The 21,822-nt window shown below is 41.2% G+C and overlaps 1 protein-coding gene across 2 annotated transcripts in view; it reads left to right on the top strand.

Annotated features, from left to right (window-relative positions):
- Positions 1-21,822, top strand: part of nfixb (nuclear factor I/Xb) — a 139,916-nt gene that overhangs the window by 12,225 nt on the left and 105,869 nt on the right. Inside the window, exon 3 of one of the 2 annotated variants that reach the window (XM_030735552.1) lies at positions 6,456-6,491. The exons of the other annotated variant lie outside the window; for it this stretch is intronic. Within the exon in view, the coding sequence (XP_030591412.1) occupies positions 6,456-6,491 (36 nt within the window). The remainder of the gene's footprint in view (positions 1-6,455; positions 6,492-21,822) is intronic. 2 annotated transcript variants of the gene reach the window in all.

Genomic DNA, 21,822 nt, shown 5'->3' with positions numbered 1-21,822 from the left:
ACAAGCTGTTTTAATGCCTCTCCCTTAAAAAAACACCCTCCTTTTAATCTAACTTTAATCTGACTGGCTGCCCCTCGCAAACAAACACCAAGTGGGTGAGGCTTCTGTGCTCACAGGCAGAGAGCTGTGTGGCTGGCATGACCAAATTAGGAATGTCCTCTCTCGTTGACATAAGACCGAACCGAGAGTAGAAAAAACCATTTGCATTCAGCACAGTCACGTTTAATACGAGCATCCACCTCTGTAACAGTACGTGCATGTGACAGAAAATAAGCAAAAGCACAGCAGGTCCTCTTCAAAATTTAGCTGCAACAGTTATTAATGACTTCAGGCAAAGTGATCGTGTTGAGGGTTGTTGCTCAAATGTTAATTAAAGCTGTATTTGAGCCACAAGAATGTGACATTAAATGCAAATTGGGGAGGTTAATGATATGTGTAAACTTTCTAAACATATAAAGCTTTTAATGATCCACATTTTCTGAGTTGTTTCAGTCTGAAATCAGCTAAACTCAGATGTATCAACTGCGTTAAGCTTAAAATTAAGGACTTAGATACACGTATGGGCTCGTGTGCTTTATCCCCTTTTCTCTATTCAAACAAATAACTGCAGCTATCTTAAATTTACTTACTGAAGTTTTCTAAGGAAATATGCTTCCATACTTTTAAAGCAAAGGCAACTTACAATATTTTGGCATTTTATAATATGGTGGCAATATAACATGTCTAATATTTTCTACATTCTATTAAAAAAAAATCCATATCTAGTGTGACAAGATTTTTTTAATCTCCCAAAAATATTGATCTGAAAAAAGAAATAAGCTTGTTCAGATTAGGTGCTTGCATGTAGCGTATGCGTGCATGTTCTCATGGCTTTTGTTTTCTTTAAGTGTGATATTTTTTGGACTCAGATGTGAATATGACTTGGTAAGAGGGATATGTTTACAGGCGATTCCACCTGGTTGAGAACTCCTACTTTAAGCAAAGCCATGCATATGCAGCGTATGTAAACGGCACGCTGCTAGAGATGACATCTGCTCAGCCAGACATCACAACCGCACTTATCTCCACTTTGCTGTGTGACCACCTATAGACAGTTGTGGTATCAACAGGGGTTGTAGTACTGTACACACAGGTTTCAGTCAAATTTGTGGTTACTTTCATCCTCGAAGAACCTGTTTTGCACACCCACAGCCTAAAGCTTCCCAGAATACGTGCCACAGCGGCTGCGAGATCGTTACTGCTCACTTCTGTGACACTTTCTCAATAAAATCCTCAGTTCTGATGCAACTGCACAACACCACCAAGCTGGCGGGTGAAGTCACTAACAGCGCTGGCCACTCTGGAACAGTGGTAAATATGTATATTCGAAGCGTGTGAAAAAGCAGAGCCGCGGCAGACCCACCAACCATAGCATATGGCTCTACCATGTGTTACTTAATGAGAGATTTACTCACACAGACCACTAAATGTGTGGCTCATTTAAGGAGCCACGGCAGAGGGGTGTTTGCGTGTGTGTAGCATGCAAGTTGAGTCTATAAAGGACAGCGAGAGCAGAGGCTGTAACCTTTTGCACTCAGTGCTATGAAAGTGAGCTGAAAACAAAGAGATTTGCTCAGATGTTGCAGGCTGGTTATGAAGTTAACACACCTGCCCAAAGGGACACCAAAAGGCGTGTGTGTGTGAGTGTGTTAGTTATAGGGCGTGTCATATTAGTCATATATCATCTTCACCGAAAGGAATACTGGCATTCTAACCTTGTGCGATGGCGAGGACAAGAGGTTACAGTTTCGTGGCATTACATGCTCTCCTGACCACACACTTTCTCCCTCCCCGCCTGCGCCTCTGGCTCGAGTATCTGGCCGCGTGCAGTAATTGGCCACACAGAGCCCAGATCTCTTTGTTTCGCCTGCAGAGGCTTGCAGTTAAAAAGAAAAAAAAAAATGCACAAGCAGTAGGCCTCATAAATCTGTGGGACTCCAACGTCAGGCCCGAAATTTCAGCTCCACTTCTTCACAATGATTTCACTCCCACCCAAATTCCCACTGTACCACACTCGGGATCTGCTCCAAGAAATGTTATTCTATGATTTTAACGTGATATGTGTACCGCTTACTACCATCTGTATGTGTGCTTCCTCACACACCCCAGTGAAGTATTTCAATACTGCTCAAAGACTGTGATTATACGTCTGTCTTCGCTGTTTTCTACTTCATAGTGAATGCTACAGTAACTGTTTGGCTTGGACTCACTTCACTGGTTTTTCAAGCTGCAGTTGTGGGTTCCAGACTGGGTCAGATCTGGTTCAGTAAATAAATAGACTTAACTTAACAGCCATGATGAGATGATGCATTGATTTAAATGCCTGTAAATGATTTTAAGTATATAATCCAGTGCAAACTTTAGCTTTTAATGCACCAGAGAAATCCTCTGATCAGGAGCTGTAGCAGAATTCTGTAGAGGTTTTAACTGAATACAGGCTTACCATCACATATTAATAAAGTCGGTGAAGTCAGAGGCGCTCTCGCAATATTGTTCAGATTATATATGAAGCTTGTTCCTTTTTCTCTACTTTCAACTAGTCTAATGATGCATTTATGTGTTTCCTTCTCGCGTCAGTGTAACTGGATTTAAAAAAAAAAAAAAAAAAAACTTGACCGGCTTATCTGCCCTATGGTTATTATTTGCATGTTCACAACATGGAATGCACGGGCCAGTAAACGCAGCTAAGGCATAGCATTACGACGTTAAAGACGCAGGGGGAGCGTGTGCAGAGCGGATCAGATTCCCGGCGAAGGGCGAAGATTAACTAAAAGTCAAAATTTATGTTGTTGCAAAATCAAAATCCAAACGTTTTTCTAATAAGACCTTCACGAATCTGTATGAAAAATAGAAAAAAGAAGAAAATAAAGTCTTGCAGGAGGATAGAAGAGGAGAGCGATTAAAAAAAAAAAAAAAGTCCTGCGAAGAGGAGAGGAGAGGGGAGGGAGACAAAGTTTTTTCCCTGAAAGTTTGTGCAAGCTTTCACTTTCTAGGCGGGGTTACTGTAAGCTGCAGCAGCATGGAGTGAGAGAAACAGGACGGCGAGCGATTGCAATGCAGCACTATACCGAGCTTCCATCCAACTTAAATAAGCTCTCCAAGTCTCCTTTCTAAAAATAACCATGTACTCCCCGTACTGCCTGACACAGGTAAATTGTCTTCTCTTATTTCATTGTTTGGGTAGCTACAGTGGGAACGCCGGGGTTTTCTCTTTTTTTTATAAATTGCGCTGACTCTCTCTATTATCCCCCATGTGTTTAGTAGTTGTGTTAGAGCGTCTTTCTTTAATGCGACTCACTGAAAGTTCTCAACCCTCCCGACGCTCGTCCCGTCTCGCGGCGCGTTTCGTCGCACGAAGCTTTCTCGTGCGTTTCCATCGCACATGGTTTTTGGAGAGAAAATGGCGCTTCTCCCGAAATGTATTTCATATTTTTTTTTTAAAGAAAAAAAGCAAGAAGGAGGGGAGCCCGTGAGAGGAGGAGATAGCGGAGCGATGGAACAGACAGAACGTGGAGTGGAGTTTAATAGTGCTGCTGTTAGGATTTTTCCAAAGTGGCGAGAGTCGCAGGGAGTTTTTTTGGCCGGTGAGAGGGGTGTGAGCCAGAGAGCAGGGGCGCACACCGCCGCCTTTAGGGCTGTTTTGATGTGGGACTGAGACCGGGAGATACGAAAGATTGGAGCCTGAGGTGTTTGTGTGTGTGTGTGTGAGACAGAGAGAGAGCGAGAGAGAGGGAGAGGGGGGAGTGTGTGCGTGCGTGCGCGCGCGCGCATGTGTGCGTAATTATAATTGAGGAAAGAGTGCGCGTCCTGCATGCACCTTCTGAAACAGTGGTTTTCTTCAGCTCTGCTGCGCATCTGTACTATTTCACAAGTTTTTGCACTTGAATGCAACACGTGACAGGGTTGATTTTAAATGTATGCGCATGTGCTTCTTTTTCCTCTTCATGACCTTGAACGCAGAGAGCTGCGTGCGGTGGTTTATCGTGTTGCAGTAAATACAAAGTCTAGGAAAGATTTTGAAAGTAAAATGAAGTCCTCTAACACGTCGCTGCAGGTAGTGACTGTTCGTTTTTAAACACGCTGCTTTTGATTCGGGTTTACAGTCCAAATTCTCAGGGCGGCTATTTCCTACATCTGCACAACGCACACATCATATTTGACTCGAGCTATTTTCATTGTTCCTTTGCTGCTATTGTAGATGTGAAGGAAATGATCAGTGTGAGGCAGAGTGATCATTAAGTAGCCATTTAAAACTTTATTTAAATCATTATTTGTGTGTGTGTGTGTGTGTGTGTGTGTGTGTGTGTGTGTGTGTGTGTGTGTGTGTGTGTGTGTGTGTGTGTGTGTGTGTGTGATGTATAGCCATGCAGTTAAATGACTCTCAGCACACTGCTTTTTTTGGGTTTAATACATTTTGGCTCTAGTTTATCTGTAATAGATGTTACATTTTTGTTGATTCTTGATTTATACTTTAATTTCTTCATTTAAAACAAATCAGCTTTATTCATATTCATTTAGCTGACATTCCACATGTACCAAACCTCCATTTTTATCCTGAAATCTTTCCCTAAAAGTAGAGCTTTCAGAACTCCATAAGTTCAGCTTCATGCAGTGCGCCACAGTTGGCTGGAGATAAATGTTACATTTCAGACTGTTTTTGCAGCTTCCCTCTCCACACTGTTAATCTGTATCTTTTCTAACCTCAGCCATGTTAAACTGTCATTATTTCTCTCACCAGAGTGTATTTTGCAAAGCCAAATAAAATCCAAAATTTCTAGTTCCACATGCCATCCTTCAAGCTTTCATTTCAACATCTCGAAGGTTTTTTGCAGGTATTTCCTTCACTGACCTCCCCGTGTTACAGCTGTACAGCTGCTGGATGTCTTACACCTATAAAGACAAACTTGTTTATCCCTCATTGGCTTCGGCTGACAGTGGACTGCCAGGGCTCCCGTTTGATGTGTAATTCATTCCTGATTTTTACAGTGGTTTTATTATTAAAAAGAGTTTTCCTCCTATCGTATGTGACTCTGCTACCAGAGGCTGAGAGGGATGTTCTGGGCTCCTCTCACGCGGGCACCAGTCATGTCTGGTTTCCATTTAAAAACATTAGTCGCTAGGATCATGATGCCAGCCTCTCGATGAGTCCAGAGAGGCAAAGAGAGAGTTTATTATTTTCCCATTTAGTTCTTCATTTTATTGAAGAACCTATTAAAGGCTACTTAGGGTGCTGACTTTAAGACTCGGATGGTGAAGCTGTATTGGTAATGGAAAGCATGTAGAAAGGGACTGGTTAAATAGAAGGGTTTATATATATATATATATATATATATATATATATATATATATATATATATATATATATTAATGCTGAAAAAAATATTCCACCATCAGATAATCTCTAAACAAAAGGAGCTTGTATTTACCAACATAAATTTGCCCTAATTCAAACTAAGTGGCAGCAGAAGCTCCTACAGACTAATGTAGCACACATGGTGCACATGATGGGAACTTACAGTATGTCTTTGACTGGGCATGAAAAGGGATAGAAGCTCATGTTGTATTTCTTGTCATTTTTTAAATAATTAGTAGCCTTATGTGTGTGCAAAAACAACTTCCCTCTCCGTGCAAACAACCTCCTCTCTCTTCACACACACGCACTTTCTCACACAGACACACACACAGACACACACACACGCATTCCCTTGCAGCTCCGTCTGCAGACAGAAAGGCACATTTTGTTTATTTAATTGCTGTTAATAATTAAGAAATCGAGCTTGGACCTCGGATATGGCAACACATGTAAACAATCGAATGAATTATTAACTGTGTGCTGGGATGTGACGGAGGCTGCGTGATGGAGGCAAATTACGGAGAGAGCCCCGAGAGGAGAGGAGTGTTTGCTGCGTGACTTCTGCTGTGTTTTAAAGAGTGACTTATCTGTACTTTTAATACATATTTATTTATACATTTAGCTGTTATTAGTTTATGATTAGTGCCTTTGCAATGCCTCTTGTATTTAATTTCTTATTTATTGAGGAAAAAAATAGAGGGCTTTTAGAGACTATAATGCACATGCTGCTCAAATTATGACATAATCTTGTTATTGCTAATCTTTTTTTTTTTTTAGAATTTATTTCACTTTTTTCCCCTGCTTTTCCCAAAGTCTTGAGTTCTCAGCAGGCCCCAATGATGCAGCACAAATCTTAAAAAACAAACATTTTGGGGAGGTGGGGGGTGGGGGATTCATTGCATTTCTTAATGTGTTGAAATCTTTTATGCAGCTCGTAATGTTGTCATCTCAGACTGTTTTCACTGGTGCGACATTTTAACTTATTCCTTCCCTCTGCCCCCTCTGCACGCCTGGACGCTGACCCCTGCTCTCCTCGCCTCTTAACACCCTCTCAACACTAAAGTATTACCCTACTCACCTTCTAAACAATGCCTTAGTGGTAAGTCCTGTTTAGTCCCTTTTTTATTCAGCATTAGGTGTCTGTGTTTTCTCTTTCTTTTTTAGTTCCTTTTTTTTTCCATCTTGAACAAAAAAAAAAAAGTTTTTCTGATCCTCCTCCTCCTGTAGGGCCGCTCGCTCTGACCTGCAGCTGGATTTATTATAGGAGCGTGCAGAAAAGAGGGAACCCGCTTATGTTGTTTTGCACACACTTAGCAAGAAGTATTTTCACATTACATATTTTTTTTATTCATTTTTAATCGATTTACTTATTTTTTATTAATTTTTTTGCTCTCACTAGAATACACCCTCTTTTTTTTTGGTGCAAACGAGCACGTAACGACCAAAATCTGGCCGCAGCTCCAACACTTTATGTGTCCTAAATTTATCAGTATCAGTAAAAACTGTTAACTTTCCCTTTTTCTTGCAGCATGAACGTCCTAATTATCAGACAGATCCTTTTCCATGACTTTAAAGAACTCTGTAGCATTTTTCCTGTGGGTCTGTTTTCTTAGTAGCCATAAGTCGCCTCTGCTTTGAGCTCACTGTGGCAGGCAGGCAGCTCCATGACTTATTGCTTTCTCCTCTCAGCCTGAAGCTCCACAGTTTTCCCTATCAGCTCTATATGTTTCTCTAAGAGGATGTATTATATTTTTCTTACGTCACCGCCAGTCGGTATCTGGCGTTATCAGACAGCAGTGCTTTCACTGAAAACAAAAGGAGTTCTTTAGAAGGGGGGAAAACATGATCACGTTTATTTTATGTGAACATCTGATTAAATAAATATATTCGCTATCTGGACTTTGAAGCATTAACTTTTACATTTACACAAATTTGGTGACCCCCACCCCCTTCATCCACTCCCTACACCTCCAGGCTGTCTCTCTGTCTCTTCCCATGGCCTGGAAAATGAGTTGGAACAGCTGTTCAGAGGATTAAAATCCGATGGAAGCGCAGTCTGAATAAACAGAAAATGCAGGATTTTTCAGAAATGAAATGAATGTGTGTGCCCAAGCGTCCACACAGGACATGCAAACATGCACCTGAAATTTTTGGTTGCCACCAGTCTGTATATCTTTACGCCAGCTAGGCCTGTGAGCGGTCATCACTGGGTTCATGTTTTCCAGCCAGATTGTATCTCTCCTATCCTTCACTCATCGCTGCAGTTTCACTTTAAAAAGCAAGTCCCAAAGTCAGTCAGTTAAGGATCGGTCTTCAATTACTCAGATAGGCGTATTTAATTATGTTATCACTGTGTGATCTGGTTGAGTTGCACATCGGTTTAATTGCCTTGATTCTATACACACACCCCTAGTGTAACCCAGTGAAGCCAAACAGCAAGAAGTTAACACATGTGGATTTTAGTGTGGAAAAGGAGACATGGCAGCCAGTAAAGCACTCTGCTTTTGGCCACCAGACAGAAAAATGAACTCATAGCTCATTTGATTGACAGGTAGGGCTGATCTGCTGTGCTCTCGTCTCCTACTTGTGTGCGCGCGTGTGTAATTGGAGTGCCGGACTGGCTGTGCTGGTTGTTTTGTGCTGTACAGGCGAAGCTGGATCCTTTCCCCTCTTCATGGGATACCAGGAGGTCATAATGTCAGACTGCCTGGGACACTGTGTTCCATTTATAACATGCAGCCAGTTACAGGCCAATCCGCCTCAAAACCACAACCGCTAAAAGGCTAAAGATCACACACACACATATCACTGCAAGGCTAAAACAAGCGGGGCGCTCTGATAAGATGTCACAGAACTCCAAATGTGATCTTTAAAAAAAAAAAAAAAATAGGTTGCATGATGTGGATTATTTACAGTAAAAGCATATGACTTCGAGGCTTATGAAGGTTTCTGTGATTCTTGTCAGTCATAAACGTTCTGTGTGACTGAGGGCCACCATGCGTCAGCATGCGCACATTTACTGCAGTTTTGTGCAAAGAAAATCACAGCTCTCTATGGTGGCGGAGACAAAGACAAGATGAGCCGGGCGCATTTTTGGCAGCGGGGAATATAGATTTGAATTAAGTAGCATGTAGTTTTTATCTCGAGCTGCATGCAGAGAGAGGCAGAACCAACTGCGTCTCATTCAATATCAGCACAGCTGTCCCAGCATCCGTGGAGAATGGATTCCTACTGCTATTGCCATGGGAGGCTCCAGCCAAGAAGAATGGGAGGATATCCAGTGTGTGCGCTTGTGTTTTAAAAGGAAGGCGAGGAGTGAGAGGGGAGAGGAATATGCTGGTGTGTCTGTGTGCACACATGTCTGTGTGTGTGTATGTGAGTGAGTGATTTTTGCATGTGTGTGTCATGTTGTCTCCACCCGCCTCACTTTTCCTCCGCTCATGTCACCTCTGGCATGGATTAGTCTCTGGCACAACCCTGGTAGTGCCGGCGGCCCCAGTGCGGTTCTGTGGTCGCCGATATGTTGTGCTGTTGCCATGGCTACTGAACACACACACACGGGTGCTAAATTACATAATTGAGCTAGAATATACAGAGGAACACAAAATACTTAGTGTACAATATGAGCAGAGAAAAGGGAAAAAGGAAAACCACCGAGACAAAGTGTTCCTTTACCAGATTATGAACCATGAGTTGAAAGCAGGCATGTATTGGTGAATATCTGAGAGCTTTGTCATAGCCTAACACATCAGTACAGCGTGTTCCTTCCTTTGATTTTGAGTCATAAATCTAAATAACAGTGCTGCCATTATGCGGATGTTTGGAACAACAGGCAGTTGAAGAAAAGGTGTTTGTGGTGGTTCACGTGCCTGCGTGTGTGTGTGTGTGTGTGTGTGAAAGACCAAAATGTGCCTTTGAGATGGGTGTGGTAGCTCGGGGTTTACACAAATACATCATTCACATATTTCCTTAAGTTCCCCTCATTCCCCTCTTCCCGAGCTTCAGACGGGCCTGATTGGATTGACAATACGCCACCAGTTCGGTCACAGCTGACTTACACTGGAGTGGCTTTAAACCTTTGAACTGGAAAAGTGGCACCTCAGCAAGTTAAAGACACCCCCACCACCAGGAATACCAGTTACATTGTAATAAAAAAAAAAAAAGAAAGAAAGAAAGAAAAAAATCAAACAATTACCTTCACTCTTTCAAGTTGCATATTCAACCTGAATTGGCTTCCATTCAAGCTGCGATGCCACAAACTCACACTTAAGGTGAGGAAAGGGGGGGTGGGGTTTAGCGGGAACATTTGGAAAACTTGTGATGATGTCAGTGTGGTTGTACTATTAAATATAGTTAGGGAAATTTTTGCCAAAGAAAGAACATGTTGTCTGTGATGCAAGAAATCAGTGACCCTGTGGATAGATGGACATCTCTAATTGGTGAAATCAGTATTTTAAAAATGGATGAAGTACCAGAGTTTAATTGTTAAACATTCCTGCCACCACCAACAGATTTGTTTGTGAGAAAAAAATACATAAATAAATAAATGAAATGGGATTCATGTGGGAAAATTGTCTCTGTTATACTTTGTCAGAGCTCGTTCTGGTGTGATTGGGCTGAGGTCCAGTGTGGGGGGCACACATCGAATCTTTCGATGTATTTGCCTGTGACTGCTGCAAAAACAGACTGGTAATCAAATTGTCAAGGATATGATTAAAATTTTACTTGATGTGAGAAAAATATTCAAAAGAGCCAAACTGTCTAAGGTCCAATATGGAGCACAACCTTTGTTTTTTGTTTTTCTGGCCTCAGGAGGAGCAGATGTTCAAACTTTGAACCTCTAACGGCGTGAAAAGGTTTGAATAGAAGCTTTACTGCAGTCATTTGTTTATTTCTCAGTCGTTAGTTTATAATTGCAAATCAATTTGACAATCATGCACGACATGTTTATGTCAACACTACAAAAGAAGTCCAGTAGCCAAAACTGTCACTGCTGTAAACGATTTTAGTCAATAAAGTCATGATGCAGATTGTGAAATGAAAAATGTTGTACATTTTTCAGTGTTTAGTTAGTTTTGTTTTGTGTCTAGAGCCACCGACGACCGTCAGAAACGTTTCTAAGCGTGCTTTGTTCTTGTGTTGAGTAAATTTGAACGACCGCCAGTATCAACACACGGCGCGAACGCTGACAGTAATTCATTCTCTGCTCTTTCTTTCTAATCAACAGCATTTCCGTAAAAGACAAGCTGAGTGATATTGAGGTTCTTTTGTGTTCCACAAAATGGAACCTAAAGGCCAAAACTTGCGAGCCGCCGTATGAGTCTGTCGCACGTCAACAGGAATAAATAGAGTTGTTGTTGCCGATCATTGATGGCCCACTCAAGGTCACTTCAGTGTGGGCAATCTGGGCATGTTGTTTGGCCTGTCCTGCCTGTCTGTCTGACCTACATCTCACTGCTCTGGCTAAATATATACAGTAGACCCCTCATTACAAAGCTTCCAGATTAATCTGGATGAAATCTGAGCACCGTTTCTCCCTCTGCGTGTTTGACTGCAGCCTCTCTTCACAGACTACCACAGGCTGACTTTCCATCCCATCCAGTCTCTCACACATTAATATTCAAAAACTAAAGAAATAAATCAAAATGGCAGATGCAGGCTTTCACACAAATATGGCGCATGCTTATGCGTTATCATCTTATGAATAAGACAAAAGTTACAAAAGCTTATATGGCCATATTTGGTCTGCCTAGAAACAACCCTCTACACGTACAGTACAGCATTTCTGTGAAGTCAGTCCTAATGGAGGCTACATGCTACGTTTTGTTGGGCTTCATGCCTAAAGCACCTGCACATACTTAATTAGGCACAGGTGTGCATTCTTTCAAAAAAAAAAAAGATTACACACATTACGACTCTGTTGCTACAGTAGAGTATTTACTGTATTTAATGGATGTAGTCACGCAGTCCTGTGAAATGAACTGCAATAACCCTTTAAGTGACCCCCTCACTTGTCATATCCAAGATGTTTATTTTGAAACACATGAATCTCATTTGACACTGTTGATTTTATAAAAGTGGGTATCCTACTTTATTTTTTGATAAACTGTTAAGTAAAATATTTCAATCCATCTTGCTTGGCAGACTATGTAAATGATTTATCTTTTATTTTTGGCTAGCTCGTTCAACCACTCACCTGTGGGCTTTAGCTATCAGTTCGAGCCATTTTTCTATTAGTTTTAGCTAATTGTTGTGTGCTACTGCCAAGGATTTAAAGAAACTGTTAAAACATATTGAAGAGTTTTGGTCTGAGGAATTGAATGTTGAAAGAGCACCTCATTAACATTAACTTATAGCTTAATAAAAGCTCATGAAACCACTTACTTTAAGCTAACAGCTTTAACTCCTGTATCAATAGCTTTCAGCTAACTGAACCGTCTCTGCCGCTGAGCATTTATCCGTTACTTTAAGCTTTCACAACCGCTATTTATTTTTATGTTAAGCCATTTGAACATTTTAAAATTACTTTTAGTTATTTGTTTCAACCCTTGAAACATTATTTTAGCTAAATGAACTGCAGTGTTCATTACATTTAACTAATTGCTTAAAATTCTCTGCTTACTTCCTAAATAGCTCTTATTACCCTGTGAAGAGTCACACATAGATATAAACAACATTTCTATTACTTCAAATTAATTGAGTTTTTCTAAATTCTTTCCATGTACCCCAGGGCACCTCCGGCTGTATGTGTAGGAAGCCAGCAAAACACATTTTTAGCTGTTAATCTTCAGTGTGTCTGTACTCCTTCCATCCATCCTTGTATCGCTAGGCTAAAGAGACATCTCTGCACACCTGGTAAAGCCTGGAGAGGTAATTCCAATAATTTGGTAACAAAGACTTCATCAGGCCACAGTTAATTAGGAAGCGGTGGCGGTGTCTGGGATGGAATGACATCACATGGTGATGATGTCATAGCATTAATCATCTTTTCACCACTTCTTTAGTTTCCCTTAGAGTAGAGGAGGGATAATAAGGCACTGATTGGCTCGTTGATTTTACCTCAAGTTTCCCAAGGCTTTCTTTTATAATCACTCTGCATTACCTCATGCTGTAGGGGAGGGAAATGATCGAGAGCTGGGTATGCCGATCCAGAGACCATGCAGGAGTGCAACTCGCTTCTTCTATTTAGCAGCCAAGGCCGTGAGCCCAGCGGTGATTATGTCCCAGGCTTTAACGTTACATCAACATTTCAGATGTACTTTTCTTCTATTCCGGGAACACGGCTTAAAGATTGTGATTGGGCTTACAAGGCATTTATTGGGTTAATGTTGGAGGGAAAATCTTTTCCTGTCTTGGGGGTGGGTGGAGGAACGTTGACGCTTGGAGGCTTATGAACCCGCAAGTCAAACAGTAATGAAAACAGTTGTGACCTGATTTCAAGAGCCGGGAAAAAAGACAGTGCAGAAGGGGGGGAATAAGAATTTTAAGATATAGACAAAGAATTGCAGAAAATATAGCAGACTGGCAGGGCTGTGTGCTTCTCTTACTTCTTTATTTGCCTTTCCTTTTCTTGCTTTCTTTCTTACTCACTTGCTCCCCTTCTTTTCTTTCTGCTACCTTCCCTCTGTTTTTGTGTATCTAATTTGGCCACCCCGTCCGGCAAGGAATAACTGTCACCCTAGGGAACAAAGCACTACAGCTTGCTCTTCAGAGCAGGAAGTTGGCACAGGGCCAAGGGTGGAAAACCTATACCCGGTTGCATAATATAACATATCTTTACCTCAGATGAACTCTGAGGAGGCCTGGCAGCTGTGAGCAAACAGAGCTGGAGGGCGGGAGTTTGTGTGTTATTAACTGACTCTGTTTGTGTGGAAGTGTCTGTGTATGTGTTGAGTATGAGTGCGTGCTCTATGCCTCTTGTAACTTGTGTTTGCTGGCCGGTGCTGCGTGCCCGAGGCTGTTTCGGACCCCCTTGACAGCGGAGCAGAGTACAGTAGAGTCAAATAGAGCCTTGTTGAAATAAGTAAGGAGTAGAGTAAAGTTGAGTAGAGGAGACCGAGGCCAAGGAGGGCTCAGGGTTAGACTCAAACACAACTCTGTGGCTTCTCCTTTTGGCTCAGGGAGCCAGTAACTACCATCTCAACTCCAGCTGCAGCATACTCTGGGAGGGAATTCAGATATAAACTTTCTGCTCTGTTTAGGCTCAGAGAAATAGCTTCAGGATTAGTGTGTGTTACATGGAAAGTTGTATATTTGACTGGAAAATTCAGTGCAGGATGAGGATTTCATGTCACTGCTAAAATATAAAACACAGATGGGCCAGATTTAACTTTACTCTGCGAGTTCATGGACAGTCCTCGCTCTTCAAACGCTCATTACGACAGCTTATAAATTCACTTTCCCGCTGCATTCAACTCATTGCCTTCCCTTTATTAAGATGTCACTCAGGTCTCGATATTCTTCTGAGCATTATTTTTATAGGAGGCATTTTTGTGTTGTAATGGCCTGAAGCCGAAATGGAGAAACAGTAGTGTGCGTTTGAGGGGCCGAGGAGGGAGACATCCTGAAAGCAGTCGCCTGTCTAATGTGTCAAGCTTCTGTCAGTCTACTCTACATCTCAAGAAAGGCCCAGTGAAACTTAAAACTGGCCTCATTACAGTCATCATCTGGAAAAAAGTGCAATCATCTCCGCCACCTGTGGAAAGCTGTGGTGGGGAAAAGTCTCTCGCAGGCCTTATGGACCTGTCTGCTGGAGTTGCATAGCGGTTCACAAACACGTTCCATCAGTTGTGTTATTTTGTTCCTTCCATCTGCACACCTGAATACAAATATATCAAGCCAGAGTAAAAACTCATACGGGGACCACAAATTGACTGTATATTGCCGCCAGGCTGTGGAGATTTATGATGAAAGTGAATAGGGATGGTGTGGGCGGAGATGCAGAGGTGCATATTATGGCGCCTTTTTTTTTTTTTTTTTTTTTCTTCTTGGAAGAGCTGAAGGTCTTGAGAATAGTATAGAGGAGTGCAACAACAGCAGTTATTTTCTTCTTTCATTTTTGAAAGATTATAGAAAGAAATGCAGCACAAAGAGAAAAGAGAGAAGAGAGGAAAATGGGCGGGAGTGAAAGAGGCCATAGTCTGTGTATTGTAAATACAGTAGGCTGGGGAGCATTCCATGTCTTTTTATTTTTTCTGCCAGCATGATTTGTTTGATTTACTCTCTATCAATCAGCGGAGGACGTATTTAAACGAACTTGAAGTATATTTGAGAAAGCTTCTTTATGGCTGTGGCTGTTTGTATTCTCCTTTTACTTTCCTTGGAAGCAGACCGTGATTAAAACAGACGATATAGGCGTATTGTGTTTCCTGGGGGACTGGAAGGAATGCAAATGCATCATAACCATATTATACTAGTTAGGAGTGCTGTGTGTTGCCAAGCCTCTGGATACAGGAGAGAGTAGACACAGTTACTCTAAAGAGTCCCGAATCCCACAACTGCAACAACAGGAGAGGATATTTGACACTGCTGGACTATATTTGACATTTCATAGTATACACACAGCTCTAAAGCCTACGCAGCATGAAAAGACAAAACTTAACGCAGGAAACCCCGAAAAAGTTTTGCTGCGTATATGTGCATGGTATATGTGCGCCGCAGAATCCATTTGGCATTTTTGTTGTGCGGGAAGCATGCTGCTGGTGGGACTTTGGCCTGCACAATCCCTTCTCTGTTAAAACAATGCGGCAGTTGTCCTCCCTAACCTAATTACTCCCTCCAGGGGGAGAAAGGCAACAGCACCAAATCCCATAGTTAGGAGCTCTGATCTGGGCCCTGCTGTAAGAAAAGGCCTCATTCATTTCCCTCCCTCCATCCAGCCACACATGCACAGACACACACAAACACTTTCTATTTTTCCCGGCGATTGGGTTCAGCCTGAAAGAAGCTAATAGTTCACTAATATGTCCTGATATTTCTTTTGATATGCTTTTTTTTTTCGTGTCATCGTAACTTCTAATGATACTGCTGATGCTGAGGAATGATGTCATTGCATGTAACGTTTGTGTGGTGTTGTAATGATATGCTGCCAGCTCGGTGTTAACCCTGTGAGGTGTAAGTCATCATCGGTGAGGACCCTAACCATATCAAAACATTGTACTTTTTCCCCCTTAAATTGATCTGCCAAGTCTTTTTGCTAAAAACAGGGATAAAAACAGACCAATGATCCATGTATATACTAAAAATTCTTTTGTAAAACTCAAGACTTGGGTCTGTATAGCACTAGCAAGAAATGTTTTATATATATATTACTGATGTAACATGTTTCCAGACTGAAATATGACTTACCAAATATACCAAAATCCTCCAAACTGGTTTTGCATGATACATCCAAAGTGAAAAGGATGCATCATTTACAAAATTTTAATTATTCTTGTTGCTTTTTTATTGTTATTAACATGTAATACTTAGAAGATAGAAGATAAGCAATTGGCAGGTTTATCGTATACATCAAAATACTTCATGTGTGTTTCTTTCTTCATTAAATACTTTCTAGGTTCATTAAATACTTGATGCACATTGAGGAGTGTAGATATAAAATAAATTGCTGAAAAATTACCTTTGCAAATGTTTATTGATGTAAAGTATTTTATAACAGCCCCTATTTATATTATTACAGCTGTGTAATGCCATAATATCATATGTAGTATGTGTATATAAATTGTCCTTCAAAGCTTTGCTTAGGTGATTACACCTTTGCCAAACATAGAAACAAGCTTAGTCTCATTATTATTGTTATCCGTGTTTGCTGTCGGAGTCATTTGTGGGAAGTAACCTTAAATATTGGCATGAACCTTGCCTTTCTAGCTCCACATCTATCCTTTGTTTTGCCTTTCTCACCCTCCCTAATCGCTCGCCTTTCGTCACTACCCGCCGTCACTCACTGGCACCGCATGGGCTTTTTAAAAAAAACTTTATTACAGCAACTTCAGACGAGGAAGTCCGCATAGGAAGAAGGGAAAGGGACGTGTGTGTTGGTGTGTAGTGGCATTCACCAAGAAAAGGAAAGGGTGTTAAAATCTTAATTCTCCCTCAACCAACCTGTTTGGGTATTGTTTATTTATCGCTCCTCTCTCAGGAAGATTAGAAAAGCCATTGTGTGGAGGCTTGGGAAATAATGCTTCTAAGTTTATATTTGGAGATTGTTGCAGTGCTGCGTTTTTGGTTTAGACTGCTGGGCTTTAGACGCCTTTGTTTGTTTATATGGAAAAGGACATTTTTTTTACTGAGATCAAGATTTCTCTTGCAGGGGAGACCTGTGCACTTACAAACGCATCATGCAAAAAAAAAAAAAAAATGTAGATTGCTGCTGAGCATTTAGTTGCATTTTTTTTTATTAAACAGTTATATTTACTGCATGGTTATTTCTTTGGAACCCACTTGGAACAAAAAGCTCAACAGACCACATGTCCCGGTGTTCTCAGGGCGTATAAGGAGACAGTAATGTTTGTGTACACATGCGTGTGTGTGTGTGTGTGTGTGTGTGCCTGGCCATGCAGTGTTTGTCATAGGTCCCAGCTCCTTTTCCTGTGGTGTGTGTGGGCTTGAATCGGTCCAGCTTGTGTGGACCCTTCGCCCTGTTTGTGCACCTCTCGACACTCGCCCTACGGCAGAAACAGAAGCTCTGCTTTAGCAGCGTAATCAGGGCTCTTCCTTCAGCCTGTCCAGCCTGCTTTATTAAACCTGTGACTGTCCTTTTATGCTGCCTTTTATTTGCCTCCCTTTATTTACCTACATATCATTTATTTATACTTAACAGATAAAAAAAAGTACTTTATGATTTCTGTCCTTAAATTCTCTCTGTTGCCTGATGTTTCTGCTCGCACCTTGCATCTTTCCAACTAATCTATTAACCTTTCCAGTTTATTTAGCCTCTTTGCCAACTTGTGAAACTGCCCTGTCAATGGCAGCCATGACTGACCTTCTCTTCAGTCACATATTTAACCCTTTCTTATTCATTCACTCACCAGACCCTAAATGGGTTTTCTGCTTTTTTTTGTTCACTTAAATTTAAACCCATCTTGATTTTTTTTCCCGTATGAACATAATCTCTTCAATGTGACCCTGCTAGATATACAGGGCAGCCCTCACTATGTACGTTTCTACAAATGTTTTAATGAATGGAAATGCAATGCGAAAAGCAGCGACTAATTGCTGGAAATAGATCCCCTATTCTTTCATTCTAATTTCTTTTTCTTTTTGCCCTCGTCTTCTTTGTCTTTATTGTATTCTTTTTGCCAGGAGATGTCCTCCTTTATCAGGGCTCGTACAGACACATACAACCACACCTCTGTCAAATATTCGCCCCTGGTTGGTGCTTTTTGCCCGCAGAGGGCACAAAACAAAGTGCGGCCTGCAAGCTCCACAATGAGCTTGTCTCTTCATTCAGCATCCATACATGCAGGACCTCAGACCATTGGGGTTTAATTAATAACTTATGGCCAAGGCTTAAGCTCAGTCACTTGGCTTATTACAAGTTAAAGATAATAAAGAATATATAGACAGGAGGCTGTTAGGGGGGTGCGCACAGACGTGGCGGGTGAGACAGTGGGGGTTGTGAGTTAGGGATGGCAGCAAAGCATTTGCATAAAGGGCAGGGCAGCATGCCCAATGGTGGAAAAGGTTGGCATCACGCCTTTCAGACTGGCAGAGAGGGAAGACTGGAGAGAGAGAGAGGGAGAAAGAGAGAAGGGGGGTGTAGTCAATAGTGCATCCCTTGTTCAGAAAGAGGAGGTCCCTAGCTGTTGGCAGGAGAGCAGGCTAAATCTCTGGTTTGATTGTGTGCTAGATTGCCCCTTTATTTGTCTGATTGCAAAGCGTTCAACACTGCATTAGTAGTGGGCTTTACTTTCCTGGAGCCTTTATTCAGGAGGGAGTTTTTCTGTCTTGGCCTGTTCTGTGATTGTCGCTCCACATATGTCTCAGAGTTTAGATTGTGTGCAATCAGCGCATCAGGCAGTTTGGGAAAGTTTCTGACCTGTCTGTTTTATCAAGCCTCTGCTCTTTATCCGCAAGCCTCCCGCTAAGGTTAACGACAATGTTGATTTAACTTGATGCCATATTCGGATGTGATTTCAAAGATAAATACAGACCGGAAGACAACTGCAGAGAGGCAAGCAGCGGCTTCTGTCTGTCTGTATGTGTGCGTCTCTTACCTTCTGCTTCTCAGAGCCACAACACTGCTGCTCCCTTCATGCCGTCTGTGGTTCTGGCGATGTGAAGGCAGCACGAAGTGAAAGGGACAACTATCTAGTGTAAGCATGTTATTTCTGTCCCCGAGTCCATAAGTGATGTGCACGGAGTCTGAACTTTCTCCACATCGCGCGCAGCCTGCGGTCATTATGACCACTAAGAGTGTGATGCCTGCAAACTCGCTGTGACCATAAACCTCAATAACCCTTTTCATTAGGCCTCTGTGGGAGCTAATTAGCAGTAGTCATGGGAAGTTACTGTCTACACAAGTAAACTGATTTTCCCTTAAATTTAAGCTAGAATCAAAGACAGTTGCTAACTGTCATTTCGGCTTTAATTTTGCCAGAAAAATATCTGAAGGAATTCAGCTAATAATGGATATGAAATGTGGACATATAGTCAGTATTAATGAGTGGTAAATTACTGCAAGCTTACACTGCGCAGCAAGCAGATAACTCAACATTTTCCACATGAGGCTGAATTTGTAGACAACAGGATGCACAAGACAGAAAAGTTCCTTCAGTGGTGCCGACAGCCATGAACAACAAGCTGTGTCGCTTAAATAAGAGCACAACACAACAAGCTCAAACTGTCCCCTTAAAGCAAAAGTCCAGCATTTAAAATCATAGTTAATTGAAAATTGTGAAACTTATTTTTTTATGTTAAAAAGGATGAGCTATGATTCACTGAATTCACGGGTACCTCGATATTATTTTATAGTGATAAAATAATTTCTTTGTAAAATATAAGTAACATACAAATACCTCATTTTTAAACTAGCACTTCCAACAATCACTAGATGTATATAGTGTAAAAAAAAATAATTATTTGCAAAGTATTTAGTAACTCCGTGCGTAAAAGTAGCCTAAAATGGATGCAGCTCAAATAAACTGCCTCAGAATTGCAAGTGTACTTTGTGTCTTGTATAGATATTAATTTCCTTACATAGTCGCTTATTTTAAAATATTTCTGAATGCTTCCAAAACTGCAATTCCAACAAAGCGCTGAAGCAAGATAATACAGAATGCATTATATCTGATAGTGACATTTAAATGACTCAATACAGCTCTCAGCTGCTCATATAAACTATTACTTTAAGTGGTTGAGTTGTGTAGAAATAGGTTCCTAAAGTGCAGTAATTCAGTAAAAAGCAACTGATGGCGTTTACCTAATGACTGCACTTCGGTCAAAACTGAAGGTATTTGCATTTCAGTTGCATGTTACTAAAATAATTTTAAACCGCTAGATTGCAGAGAGGAATAATTGGCTCTATTTAACAGTCACTGAAATTTCCTTACATATGATCACCCCTCACACCAACAGGAAGTCATTTTGTCTGTAATTTTACTAAATTTTCTCCGAACTGGTGTAAAGAGTATTTCAGTTGCCAGCCTGTATCTGGTACTGTTACCATTACTCCACACAGACCCGTGTGAAATAAAAAACAGCCTCACATCCATTTGGTGCACAAAAAGTAACTTTTACACTTGTTTCACATAGAAAATGTGTTTATGAGGAGGAGGTTAGAGTCACAATATGCTTTTTACAGTAGAGACTTTACAATGAAATGTACGAGGCTTCGTTTCCCAGCAGTACTCAGCTGCACCGTCACCAGTTGTTTATACATTTCAGAAATAATAATGCAATATGTAAAATTCTGGTGCATAACAGTATTTATAGAGTTCATGTAATTACTAAATATTGATAATAATAGTTCTGCTTTAAAAAGATTTAGAAAAGATTTTAATTTATTCTTCTATTGTTGTACAATAAAGCCCTTCAGTATGCTGTAGACTTTGTCCCATATCACTCATAGAATATGAGGAAGGAATCTTTTAATAGCAGCCATTAACAAAGGAAATGATGACAGCAATGAAAACCAATTTAAATTTTCATATATGTATTTGATTCTTGGTTTAAGGCAGACTTAGAAATGATGAAATTATCCTGCGAAGCTACCAAAGAGGAAAACCTGTAAAAACGGGATATTTCTAGGATGTGATCGTCTATGATCCAGTCGTTACTGAATCTGAATTATAATGGAACATCACATATTCCAGTATATGATATAAAATCTGACACCAGCCAAAGGCGTTGATGAGTCGCTGTGCCTGCTCGTAAATCCACATGAACCCAAACACCGTGCACCTGGTGAAGGGAGGGTGGAGCCTCGGATCTTTACAGGAGCATTTTCCAAACACCAGAAATCGGGAATAAATTGCTGTGTCAGTTTCAGAAAAAAATCCAGGTGATGTTTTAAATCTCCTCCGGCGTAAGAACACCACGGGGTTTACCTTCAAACGGGCAACAAACAGCAGCGTCTCGGTTTGCAAGCACAATCGCGTTGTTTCAGCTCACTTTCTTCTCCCAGCAGTGTGTGAAAGGCTGACTTTGGCATTTCACACTCATCTCCTTTGAAAAGAGGAGTAAAGCCCTACAGCTTTGCTAAGCGGCAAGTTAACACATGAACCTGAAGATCCCTTTCATTTCGGGCCATGTTGAAATTTTAATTCCAAATGCAAAGGGATCTTTTCATGAGACAGGTTATGGTGTAACATCCCTCTGCTTTAAGCCTATTGATAAATCAGTGTGCTTGTAATTCTCTGTGATGTATGTCAACCAGACTGTCTAGATCAAAGATAAATGCGGCGTATGGCGATGGCTACCAGCGCCTGGCTGCCTATAGACTGTTCAAATGATATATCTCACTTCTAGCCTGCTCATCAAAAATGTATCACCTTCCATCAAACCAAAATAGGAATGTGGGATCAAAGAGAATGAATTTCCTAAATGCATTTCTTTGTTGCAGGCCAGGCACGACGTGTTTACCGATTACAGAGCTGGTTTTTACCAGAGTAGGAAATTAACACTCGCCACCAGCCAAATGCTGCTAAAAGCTGGCCGTGGTTTGTGAGTTTGTCTCCACTACCAGCCACTTTGGCAGCTTTTTTATTTGGATCTTGGGGAAATTGTGAGAATTAGCTGGTGCGGTTCTTTTTTTTTTTTAATAAGGGGTGAAGCAAAAACAACAAAATGAAGGCATAATGTCTTAGTCTGGTCAGTAGTATCACCGTCACTGGCTGCAGCGTGAGCAGCATAGTCTGTTGGCTGGCACAGTGAGAAAACACTCAGTCACGGCTGTTGTGGTGGTGCTGAGTCGGCCTGTCCCAGCACGGTTA

This window comes from Archocentrus centrarchus, chromosome 8 (genome assembly GCF_007364275.1).
Source record: "Archocentrus centrarchus isolate MPI-CPG fArcCen1 chromosome 8, fArcCen1, whole genome shotgun sequence".
In the NCBI taxonomy this organism is placed as follows: domain Eukaryota; kingdom Metazoa; phylum Chordata; class Actinopteri; order Cichliformes; family Cichlidae; genus Archocentrus; species Archocentrus centrarchus.
The sequence above is the reverse complement of the archived record's forward strand: the minus strand, read 5'-3'. Positions and strand labels throughout refer to the sequence as shown.